The sequence below is a fragment of the Cavia porcellus genome, unplaced genomic scaffold, assembly GCF_034190915.1.
Source record: "Cavia porcellus strain 051 isolate PalLab524CR breed Dunkin Hartley unplaced genomic scaffold, mCavPor4.1 scaffold_27, whole genome shotgun sequence".
Lineage (NCBI taxonomy): Eukaryota > Metazoa > Chordata > Mammalia > Rodentia > Caviidae > Cavia > Cavia porcellus.
This window is the reverse complement of record NW_026947510.1, coordinates 43,391,040-43,404,280: the sequence shown is the minus strand read 5'-3', so window position 1 is coordinate 43,404,280 and position 13,241 is coordinate 43,391,040. Positions and strand designations below refer to the sequence as shown.

The window sequence follows — 13,241 nt, the reverse complement described above, 5'->3', positions numbered from 1 at the left end:
CTCACATGCTTCCCCATTATTACCTCCCCCGCCTTTCATTAATTAGTAGAGGAAGTCAAAGGTAAAATCTGGGATTTTCACTTAAGATGGTTTTATGTACATCAATATTTTAATGCTCTTGGATATTTTCCTTTCAATCATTTAAAAATATGAGCTTGTATTTTCAATTCAGTGATAAGAATCGTGCTTAAAATAAATGCTTTGTTGTTGGCCTAGAGTCTGCTGATATCCTACGATACAAGATTAAGTATTTAGATGTATGAAGGATGAAATAATTTGAAGAACACAAGAAAGTGCAACTTCCTGCTAATCCTTGTGTACTACAGTGATTTGCATATTTTTCTCAGCTGCGTTCTATTGTTTTGACACAATAGGTTGCATTTAATATGCAGCCTATAATTTAAAAATGTTGAGAATCAAATTTTTTGTCATTCATACCTGCTGAAACAAATCTTGAATGTTGATGACATAAAAATATTTTAAAAAGAAAATATTCTCAAGCAACCATTTTAGTTTTTACAAAAATAAACCAAATTCTTTTGTGTGCAGATTCATTACAAAGTGACTTTCAGAGAAATGATTCCATAGCATAATATAAAACCTGATAGTTACCTAGTCTCTAATTTGTTGAAACCTGGGAAAACGATATCATCAAGAGACTTTAATGTTGTCACAGAGGTAAGACTGTTATCTTTTTTGTGTGTGATGTCTCTAGCATTTTGCCATCTCATTTTTTCAAAATCTGTATTATGCTTGGCTATAATATTTATCATGAAAATCCCTCCACCTAGTTGTTTTTAGAAAGTATCCATTAGGCATTTGTGAATTATGACAACAAGAATAGAAATATTTTAAATTACAGACATCATTTTTCCTCTGGTAAGTGCTATAAGATGTAGGTAGTTGTGTTATTTACCTAATATTGTGTCTATGTTTTTTTTTCCTTGCCTAATTTTTCTATCTGTAAGGCAAAATATTTTGGAGGATGATATCAACTATTGAATAAAGTGCGTAGCAATGGAGAAGGCCCAGTTTTCAAGCATTCACTTAGGGTTTGTAAGAATATATGAACACACATTGGGGAAGTGAGTCCTTGATTTAAGAGGAGAAGCAAGAAAATGCAATCATAGTTCTATAACTTTATAAATAAATAATTATCCTGATGATGGAATATTGTTACAGAACTATATACCTTAAAGGGTAGCTATGATGTTGATATAAGCAGAGTAATAAGTGTATGGGTCTAATCTTAAAGATAGAGAATCTGAAATTAGATGTAGATAAAATAAAGATTGAGAATTAAAAGATCTGGCAGAATTATGGATTTGAAAGTTTTAAGGTAAAAAGTCAGGATGACATTGAAAGGCTCTTTTTGCCATGGAGTTATACTACAAATGCTTGAAATTGATAGAACATGTGAAAAAACTTTGTCAATCTAGGAGAGATGATATAAATGTTAACTGAAATTTTTCCAGTATACATTTGGAAAAGAATAAGGCACATGATTGTGTAGGTTATTTGGTGTCTGTGTAGGAATTAGAATATTATAGATCTCTAAAAGGTAGGAATGAAATTTCTAGGTAAGTCATAATCATTTATAATACAATATTTATTTTTATTTCTTTTTAAGATATATAGTAAGCTGTAATACCTAACTTCAGGGGGAAATAGGGACTCTATTTTTATTTTTTAATTTAATTTAAATTTTTTTTAACTTCTAACTTTTTTTTTGAGACAGGGTCGTACTATGTAGTTCAGGCTGACCTTGAATTCACTATGTAGCCTAGGCTAGCATTGGATTCACTGAGATCCTCCTGATTTTGCATCTCAAGTGCTGAGTTTAAAGACATAGACCATCATTCCTGGCAGGGACTCTATTTCTGACACATAATTTTAACCCAACACTCAATTAAGTAAAATGCATCAATTTAGTGATATCACATAATTGCTATCATTGGATAAACCCATGTGAGCTTAATTTAACTCAAAGAACACATTCTCAGAGGTTTAAAAGGTTTGGAAATGATTAGAAAAGATGACTTAGACCTTAGTCTTAAAAAGATTTTAAGTTGGAAATTGAAAACATTGTATCTGTGATATTTTTAGACACTTATATTGAAACTCTATCACTGCATATGGTTATAATGATGAAATTACTTGCCTATGTCCACAAGTGAAGTTTCTTCAACTGTTCGTTGCACAGGCTCAGAAAGGAAAAAAGTAAGTATGCAGTCACTCTGCAAAATAAAATATAACATTTCTGAATATATTTATTTACTACTCTGGTTCACTGCTGTATAAAAACATTGCCACGTATGTGTGATTTTTTTAAAGATGCCTGTTATGGATTCCTAAATAGAGAAAAATATATTAACATTTCCTAGGTCATTACTATTATTTTTGCTGAAAGATAAACTAATTTTTTATGAGATTGAATGTAAGATTATTTTCTTTTCAAGACATTCAACTGTGCCCTGCTCTTGGGGCTCACCATAAATGTTTACAGAATTATGCATGAATCTTACATCACCCTTTTCTATAAAAGATGTGTCTTTGGACAAGCCTTTCTGGAAAATATAACTCTCAGTCCAACAGAGATGGTTTGCTGAATATCCATTACTATTAATTTTCGGTTTCACAAATGTTCACTGAGACCAACTGCTTTCTCCAGCATCCAGGAATGTTAGGAGTGATTTAGAGGAGAAAAGATGTGTAAAGTGATCTCTCTAGAACACAGCCTAGGGGAGAAAATCTTACATTAAGTGCTTTAATAAAAACAACAGTTTGTACAATTTTAGTTACAAAAATAGGGATGATCATGAACAAACTGCCACTTGTGCTCCAAATGAATGGCCGACTGGTGAATCTGAGAGTAGACTTGCCTTAGTGAAACTGGCATGAAGTTTGTTGTAAGCCATTATGCCTTGTATCTAGATGTCCCCAAAGTTTCATGAGGCCATAGATTGGTCTTTTTGGAGATTAAGTGTGTGATGCTGGGATTATGGGTGACCCATCCCGGGTGTGGGTAGTACTAATCTACAGGGTTAGAGCCTGGATAGAACATAAAGGGACTGACAGAAGCTGCTGTCACTTTTGCTTTTTGCTGCTACTTCCTGCTGCTACTGCTTATCTTCTGCTGCCTCTTGGCTGCTCCACCACACCACGCTTTCTCGAAACCAGTATGAAACCTCCACAAACTGTGAGCCAAAGGAAACCTTTTCTCCTTTAAACTCAGGTGTTGGATATTTTGTCTCAGCAATGAGAAAAGCAACTAAGGCCTCAGCTACTGTAACCAAAGTCGCCCTCTCCATGAGATTTTGAATTATCCTCTAAAGGGTGCCCTGTATAATTAATTACTTCCCTTAAGTACAGGATGAAGTGGTGGTAGTTGTCACGGCTGCCTGACCATCTCCCAGGTTCGCCTTCTTGCTCACTCTATGCAATGGATTTTCCAGCCTCTCTTTGAAACTTTCAACTCCAATTGCTTCTCTGTTGATGGCTTTATTTCCACTTCAGAGCACATAAAAAGCAGGTGAAAATTTCCAAACTTCCGCCATAAAATCTATAGACTCACACAACCACCTTTTATAGTTCCTTCCCATTTCAAAGGAAGAATTGTCTGGCTTCCCATTTGTTAAAGATTGATTTACAATCATCATCAAATTTGCATATTGAAGTGCTAGCACCACAGAATGTAATCTTATTTGGAAACAGAATCATTTCAGATATTAAATTAGGAGGACATCCTAGTGGAGTGGAGTGAACTCCTGATCCAATATGATTGTCTCCTTAAAAAAAGGTGGAGGTGGTAACTTGGATACTGACACTCTTAGAAAGAAAACAATGGGAAGAGACATATGCAGAATGTGGTCATCTGCAAATCAAAAACAGAGCCCTGGAATAGATTGTTCCCTCATAAGCCATCAGAAAGAACCCACCCTGCAGACACCTTGATTTAACTACCTTAGACACCTACTTGCCAGAACTGTGAGATGATAACCCAAGTTTTTGTTGATAAACTGCCCAGTTTGTGACATTTTACTATGGAAGCCCTAGAAAATTATCTAACGTTGATTGCTTCATCATTGTCCTGGAATCTATTCCTCAGGGACCCTGTAGGGACCATTTGATAATGTAGCATCTTCATCCTTTTCTTTTTCCATCTGTATAAAATGTTGGTAATTCTCTCCATTTTAAAAACTAGCAAACTAATGAGTCAGACATGCAAAGAATACTTGTACACACGTGACACCACATGCTAGTGTCTTACATTTCTTGACCCTGACACGATCTTATGGGAAGAGCTGCTGCAGGTTCTACTTTGTTTCTATTCATTTTGTGTCTGGCCACATAGGTTGGTACTAAGATGTATTTGTCTTAGTCACTAAATATCTTTTATTTTAAATGTCTTCCCCCCTCCCAAATCCAATGGAGAATTCCTTGATCCATATATGGGAATTTTATTTCTTAGTAATACATTCTTTTTCATTTACTTTTGTGATACTAAATTCTCAAGTCTTCTTCCCTTTGTCCTACCAACTATTGTTTTCAGGTATCTTTTTTTTGAAATTTTAATTGACTCTCTTGACTGTTCTAAAATAATTCAAACTCTAAAAGTACATCAGTAAATGCATTTTCATTCTCCCCATCTCATTTTGTGTCTTGCCTCAAAATGGTGTGTCTTTTTTGACTTTCTGTTCTCTTCATCCTCTACAGAAAATTACTCACTGTATCATAGGGATTACATCTCTGAAATATTTCACTAACCATTTCTTTCTTCTAGTATCATCCAGTCTCATCCAGTTTATAGCTGGGGATCTTGTCTCTCATCATGTTACCCTTTACTCCAATCCATTCTCTGCACAATTGCCAAAGTAATCTTTCAAAATTAAAATCTAATAGTTAACTTGTAAAACCTGGCAACAATAATGGGTTCATATTACTTTTGAGAAAAAAAACCATCAGCCCTACAAAACTTATGAGACTGTTCCTGTAGGTCTTTTCCTGTCCTGACTCTTACCTTATGTTTAACTGTGTGAAATTGTATTTCTTTCTTCTGTCACCTCCTTGTCTTCTGCATGCTCCTTTCTGCTTATTTTTCCACCCCTCCTCCTCTTTTTTCTAAAGTTTATCATGTGCTCTTTGCCTGTGTTAGTCTAGTTAGTGAGATATCAAGAACAGTGATGATTTACTCATTTGTGTATAATATTTTAATTCAGTAAACCCTTGGCACAGAAAAACTGGAATCTGCACTTAAATATACAATTTATTAATTTCTTTTTTTTTATTTAAGAGGAAAAAGAGAAAAACACGAAACAAACCAAAGTGGTGTAAGGGTACACGTAATACAGAACTACAAAAAAACAAAACAAAACAAAACAAACAAAACAAACAAACAAACAAAAAAAAACATAACAGTAAGAAATCACCTGTTAGTAGATTACATATTATCATCTTGAAAATAGTTCCTCGAATCACAGTATCAAAGAATACAAGGTGGACATTCAAACAGGGAGACTGCAAACAGCTGTGTTCAATGATCCAAAAATCTTTGAAGACAATAAGATTCACTAAGATACCCATTCTGGTTTGACTATTGTCTTCTTTGGAAGTCCTGTAATGTTTACAATGCCTAAGTTTTATTGGTCTTGTTCTCTACTGTTTTGTCCAACTTTATAATATCTAATGAGATAGACAATTCTTTTTAAGGAAACAAGGGACAATGTTGATAGCCATTGTTGAGAAACTTGTACTCTGTTCTACACCATGTGCTATGTCTATCCTTGGTATTGACTGACAGCTTTGTTTTGCCATATTTGACTTTATTCTTTCCACCCCCCAAAAAAAGTAATAAGCACTAAGGAGTAATAAAATCCAAAATGTGTAAATTTTGTTGTAAAAAAGAGAGGGAAAAAAAAAAAGAAAAAGAGCTCTAACGGATATAACAGCAAGTGTGTTTAGGGGTGTTAAATAGCTGACTATATCAATGTTTTTGGATCAATTTATTAATTTCTAATGCAAATATTCTTATCCACATAGCAGTTTCTATATCATCATAAATTAGTCAATTATCAGTTTTAATCTCCACATACTTATTTCTTATAAAATTATATAATAGGACCCTACTCTTAAGAAAACAATTCATATGCAAAGTGCTGACCACATCACAATTTTTAAATTAAATTTTGAAAGTTTAAAATCAAATATCAGACTGCGTTGAATTTGTTGATGAAAATTAAAGCTTCTTCAGCCTTTTCACAAGTACTCATTTGCTCTTTTTTGACCTCACTGCCCAGTGGTTATTACCTTTCAATACTAAGTAAGATCTCTTTCCAATCTGTGTCTGAAATGTCACCACTAGGTAATCGCTCCCTTGTACTTACAATGTCATATTTTTAAAGTTCTCATTTATGATTCAGGCTATGAATGTGGTAATAATTAGTAATTTTTTGTTGCAACAGTATTGTTCTTTTTTTGAAGGGAAACATGATCCAGCATAGAGATGCAGAGGATGAAATAATTATTGTTCAATCTCACAATAATAAATCATTAAATTTTATTAGATTTGGCCCCAAATGTATACAAGTATTCCACAATCTTGATCACATTACACTACTAGGTAATTTGGAGATTTACAGAAATGTCCTTTCTTTACAATCTTCCTTGAGCCAATTCCAACCAGGTTTTGTTTTGCTAAGACTCCCATCCAACTGTTTCTGTAAAAGTCACCAGTAACATCTATTCTGCTAAAGTTAATAGTCAATTCTCAATTTCTGATCAGCAATAGTATGGGACACTGATAATCATTTTGATTCTTTAAAAGACTCTTTCTCTTGGATTCCAAGCTATTTATTCTTCTGACATCCAATTAGTTGCCCCACTTTTCAAACCCCACTGTTGATGATCTCTTATCTACTCCAATTTGAAAATTAGTGTGTCATACCAGTTCTCTTTATTATTTGCAGTGCCTTCCAAAGAAGCCTTTCCTAGCCTTATGGCTTTGTTAATAACTTGTTTACTTAAAACTTCAATATGTATATTTGCAGTCAAACTTTTTACTAAATTAAATCTTTACAAAGAGTACTACAGACATGAATTCAAGCCATAAGAATATGACTTTCCACTTGATATGTATGCAATTCTTACAGATAATTTTGTCTTCATATATTTTGATTTATTTCTAATTGTCCCCATTCCCATCAATTTTGTCCTCATAATAAAAGAGGGTTAGTGGTTGATGGTCATCCTATTGGTCAGTGCTTGTAACCTAATAAGATTAAATATTTGGAATATTTCTCCAATGGAGAACATTATCTGTTTTGTAAATAAATGAATGAATAATGGATTTGTCTTATGGAATCTAAAGTACTGACCTGTGTTATCAATGGCTTTAGGTAAGTGCATTTAGTTATGCGAACTACTCTGAGGTATTATATATTTTCTTTGCTAGAGCAGATGTTTATCTAATGTGGAACTTTTGATACTCTATGTACTTTTAAATAAAAAATGCAGACAATAAAATACAAATTTAAAGGCCAGTGGAGCAATTTTAAATTAACATCTTTACCGGTTTATATTTTAAGCTTAGAGTTCTTATTAACATTTTGCTTACCAATTATATACAATGATTGATTTTTTTGAGAGCTGCTCAATTAAAAATCTAAGTGTTTTTTCCTGTATCATGTAAATGTATTCTTGTTACCAAAGGTTATAGAACCATAAAGTACTTGTAAGACCAGAGAGAATATACTATAAGTTGAGATTCATTTTTTCATTAAATCAGCACATTAGGAGCTTCATTTGCTAATTGGTTAGCTAAGATCTAGAATTGGGAGCAAGATTTAGTTTTAATGTGTTAAAAGAATAAGCTAAGTGGATTTCTCTCAAACACGATGAAGTGCTTAAAAATAGGAGTTTAGAAAAGAATTCCCAAAAGGATTTTAGATGAAAGTTGAACAGTAATTGTATTTTATTGCCTTTATCATAAAGCAGCTTGTCCAAATGTCCAGCCTTTTATATTGGGGTAACATTGGGTAAATGACATTGTGAAAAATAGTTAACTTCTTAAGAATCTTCTGTAATTCTGGGCCTAAAATGTCATCAGTATTTTTTTTACATGACTGTGAAAAATAATTCTGGTTTTACTGATGGTACACATGTGGCATTTATCCTTCCCGTGACAGAATCTCGGCCAGCTCCAAACACGAAAAGAGCAAAGTAGTGATAAATGTAGTAATTAACATCTGGGTTTAGCAAGCAGGGAAAAAGAAACATATGTTCACTATTAAGATAGGATTTATCCATTTGGATTTATTTTGACATTTGATTTCTGCTTTAGAAAAATAACATTGCTTAAACCTTAAGTGATATCATTGCTTATTTTAAGGGACTTCCAGAAATGAGCAACAGTACTGAGAACTAAAATTCCCAATGAATATGGTTTAGAAAATGTAAAAACAATAGCTGCTGGAATATTTCAGCTAAACTCAAATGTAAAAGCACATTTGTTTTTAGCTACTGGAATAATTTGCTATAACTTCATGACATGTCTATAATACTCTTTGTAAAGATTTTATTTAGTTAACAATTCCACCCAACAGAGCAAAATTTAAAGAAGAAAAAGGAATTTTTGTTAGCACACTGTCATTTGTTTGAATGACACTATAAACATTGAAAGAAAAACAGACTATTATAGCAGTTTTGAGGAAAAGACGGAAGCTATAGAAACAAAGCCATGTAGATACAGGACTAAGATGTCTAAACATGCTCTTAATTTTTTTGGAAGAGATGCATACTGTATAATTGTAGATTATTTTTGTCCACTTTATTTTGTCAAATCTGTGTATGTGTCTGTGTTTGTCTGATAGAAGGAGGGAGGAGGGAGAGAGGGAGGGAAATAGAGAGAGAGAGAGAGAGAGAGAGAGAGAGAGAGAGAGAGAGAGAGAAAGAAATATCAGAAATATATAGGCACCCCCTTCCTCATATCTAGAATGCCATTGTGTCTATAGTTCAAGTCCCCAGCGATCTCTTACTCATCTAACTAAACTGATTCTGGCCTTTAAAGTAACCTCTTTATTTCGTTTCCTTGACACAACACAACACTACCCATAGTTCAGAATGTTTCTAGAAGGTTCCACAATAATATTTAAACTTAGCCAACTAAGACTGTCCAATTTCATGTTCAAGTTGCATCTCTCATTTCCCTTTTTCCCCTTTCTCCATGTTCCCTGACACATATTATTTACTTTCATGATTGCATTATCATCACACTATGAACTCATTGAGCATAAAGTATATCTTATACTATTTTAATCTCTTCAATTTCTTCTCTCCAATCAATTTAAACTCTTAATTTAGAATGTTACACAACATAAGCTCTCACTGAAAATTAAAAAGTCTTACAAAGTTATTTACAGTGGTATAAAATAGTTACAAATAAATACACCATGTAACTGAAAATGAGATAGGAGGTTTAGCATCAAGACACGATACAATTATATTTGATTTTCCTATGCTGTCGTACGACTAGTAACTATGAAAGAAGAAAAGTATTTTTTCAGAGTCAGAGAAAGGAAAATCCTATCATGAGAGTATTCAGCACAAATATTACACATTCATTTTCAATTTCTTGTTAAATAAAAAGTGATAAAATTATAAATGTGTAAGAACTTCCTCTAATTCACACCACTTATAATAATAATAGTAAAAGTTTTATAGATTTTAATGTTTATGATACATGATGAATGGGAATTGTATCAAAAAATAAAATTTTAAAACATGGAATAAGTTGATTCATTTTATAGTTGTATGACTTTTATGTCAGTCATGTTTCAGTTAATGTTAGTATTATTTTTATGTCCTGAGATAAACAGATGCAAAGAAGCATCTACAAACACATGGAGATGCAAAGCTTTCATCATGAGTAATCCATCAGGGCATAATTAAAAATTGATTATCTTATGCGTGAAAAAGAACTTGGGTGCTTAAGACACTCTGCTTTCTATTGCTGATCACCATTTAATGGTGTGATTATTACTCTATGACTGTATAATCCATTCAGTGAGTATTATCTCAAGGTCCACAGAATTCTTTCAGAATAAAGGAAAGAAAACCCAGTGTGTGAAGCTGCAAGAACACTTCAAGGCTGTCAGCACTTACGAACACAGAATGCAGACAAGGATGCTAAGCTTCCTACGGTAGTGTTCATAGTTGATTCAGCTTTTTACTTCTTATAGTAGATTTCTTCCTAGTTACTTGTACTTCTTAATTACTTGGAATATTAAAAAAATTCATATGTATCACATCTAGCTATCTAACCAGCATCTCTAATGAGAGGGCTTCTGAACACAGTTTTAAGATCTCTGAAACAAGGTCTCTAAGTTTTATTTTGGCCCTGCCTATCAGAGAGCATCCAATGCGTCTGCATCCAAGAACATGTGTCAAATGACTGACGTGGTATTTTTTGGAAGTAGGAGCTATTACACCAGTGCCTTCTAGTATTTACATTTAATTTTTGTTGATTTGGGGGCTATTAATCTAGCATGACTTTCTTCATTTTGTAATATAGAAAGAGCAGCTAATAAATGAAGTGCAGTTTATACATCTCATGAAAGTATTACAAATGCTCATTGTGCAAAATCAATTGAGTTGGGACTGCGGGTGTGCTTAGTGCAAGGCCCTGGGATCCATCCTTAAGCGCATGCGCGCACACACACACACACACACACACACACACACACACACACAGAGTGAGCTAAACTGTTGAGATACTTTGAGAGAATTTCTACCTATAATTTTACTTCTCTTGTGTAAGGATATTTTGAACAGGATGAGGTTCCCTTCTCAGAGTTTCAGTATTTGAAGATGACTTTGGTATTCTCACACAGAGCACTTCTTAGGAACTGTGATTTCACCACAGTGTCTCATTGAATGATGTAAACACTTCTTCCTTTTCCTTGTTACCTTTTTATTTCCTTCCACTGTAATCTCAGACTTTAATTCAATCTAAAATAAAACCAATGCAGACCTTCACATTTGTTCCACCTCCTTTTCCCTAAATTCTGGCCACTAGAGATGAAAAACAACAGAAAATAAAGTGCAGACATGTCCCCTGGCACTCTCTACCATGTGCTTTACTTGAGGATAACTTCAAATGTGAGTATGACAAAAACTGCATTCTCCATGATTGCTGAGTTTGTTTACACGTGCATCCATGAGTCTGATAGACAACAATATTCATAAAAGCCTCTCTGGGGTGAACTGTACCTTCACAAATCTTTCCCACCATTGTATGCCCGGCTTTTTTTCCTCCACTCTCTTGAGAGCTTTCTGCTCATATTTCTGTATTAACCCACCCTGGAAGTCTTCAGTGTGAGCTGGTTTAGGATTTTCTTTTTAAACACCGACGACTACTGAAGGCAGAGAGAGCTTAACACATTATTTACCCTCCTCACACCGTGACTAGAAGTCAGTAGTCTCCTTACTGTGTATTTGCTTGCCTCTGCCCTCAATGGCTAAAGCTTGGCACATTCAACAGCACTGCACATCTTAAAATTCATACTGAAAGGAATTGTCTCCAAATAGCTTCAGTATAATCGATGTCTTCGACATACAAAGATGACAATCTCAGCCACTGTCTTCCCAACACTTTTCTTTAAAGATAACTGCCAGATTCATGGCCCTTGACTACTGAATGAGTAGATGTGACCTTCTGAGTGTGTCAGAACCAGTCGGGGATATTAAGATGTCAACATTCTATATTAATTTTGAATAGGCAAAAACCAACTGGCCCCCAATGGAATGAATCAAATTGCCCTGTCTTACAAGGCGGAAACCCCTTCATAACATTTCCTATGACTCATTGATTAAAACAGCAGGCCAAATATATTTTAAAAAGAAATGAGAGAAACAAAACTCAATGCATGAATACATTCTATCAAAGATGCTAGCATAATATCTTGTTTTCCAATTGTCTAGTACTGTTATTGTCTAACATTGTTTTCCATAATTATTTTCCATCTTTGTTTCCTCTGCTGACATTATTATATCTCCAGTTTTCCTATTAGTCTATTCCCAGGGTGAACACATACTGTTCATTTCCTTCTCTTTGTTCATCACAGGCAGATTGCAAATGTGATTTGGAACAGCAGAATGATCCTTCTGGAGGGTGAATCATGACTCAGAGCGCGGTTAACACTATCATCTTTTCTAACTATGACCAGGCACTCTATATAATGTTAGACACTGGAATGGTAAAAAACATTAGAACAACTGTTGATATTTATTTTATAATATCCATAATTTAAATAATAATTTTTCTACAAGTTATAAAATGTTATTTATATAAGTAGTTATGTAAGATGTGAGTGTACTCTTGTTTGGAAGTGTGAGTTAATTTCTTCTAAATTTTTTTTTGCTTAGATAAAATAAACAGGTTGAGAAACCCCTGCTATACACTTTCAGATGCAACCTTTCAATCCTTAGGTGTTTGCAATGACAGTGTGTTCTAGAGGGTGATAGATGCTAATAGTTCTATTGGAAATTATTCACTAAAATATTTGGGAAATATTAGTGTTAAGAATTGTACTAGATATGGGGTAAAGATCTAAGAGTAAATTCTTTAAACTTTTGAGCAGGAGAAAAGCTTGTAGTCATAACGTTGGTTTTACAGTTTATCTAGCATGACTTTGCTTGATTCCAACTTATTAACTGCTACTTGCCTTTTAATATCAGCTTGAATGCCATGCCCTCTAGGATGCCTTCTTTCACTCACTCAGAGCTGAGTTAAGTGGATCTCCTTAAGTACTCAGGCTCTTGGCCTTCAATATAAAACAGGATTTCCAGCTGAGAATCTACCAGTCTTGAAATAACACTGCAGAGTAATGTTCTTCAGTCTATACTTGTCATGAGTCAATAATATATTAGGACCCTTGAGTACTGGAATATGAGAGGCCAGATGACTGAACAAATCTAAAAGTGGGGAAAATATTTATAGTCTGAGGCAAAAGTTGTTAAACATTAGCATGCATCAGAATCTTAAAACACATTTGCTTGCCCTATCCTGACAGTTTCTGAGTTAGTTGGTTTGAGATAAGACAGATATTCTACATTCTTTTAAGTTTCAAGATGAGTATCCTAGTAGAGTTTAGGAACTATGCTTGAGAAGCTATTGTTTAAGGAACTGGTACAAAGAATTTAAAAGTTCCACCTGTTGCTCCTGGCTATCCACAATCCAATGGGAT

At 33.9% G+C, this 13,241-nt stretch overlaps 1 protein-coding gene across 3 annotated transcripts in view; it reads right to left on the bottom strand.

Annotated features, from left to right (window-relative positions):
* Pik3c2g (phosphatidylinositol-4-phosphate 3-kinase catalytic subunit type 2 gamma) overlaps positions 1-13,241 on the bottom strand; it is a 289,635-nt gene that overhangs the window by 37,492 nt on the left and 238,902 nt on the right. For all 3 annotated transcript variants that reach the window (XM_063237587.1, XM_063237588.1, XM_063237589.1), the window contains one exon: positions 2,162-2,237. In XM_063237587.1, coding sequence (XP_063093657.1) covers positions 2,162-2,237 — 76 coding nt within the window. The remainder of the gene's footprint in view (positions 1-2,161; positions 2,238-13,241) is intronic.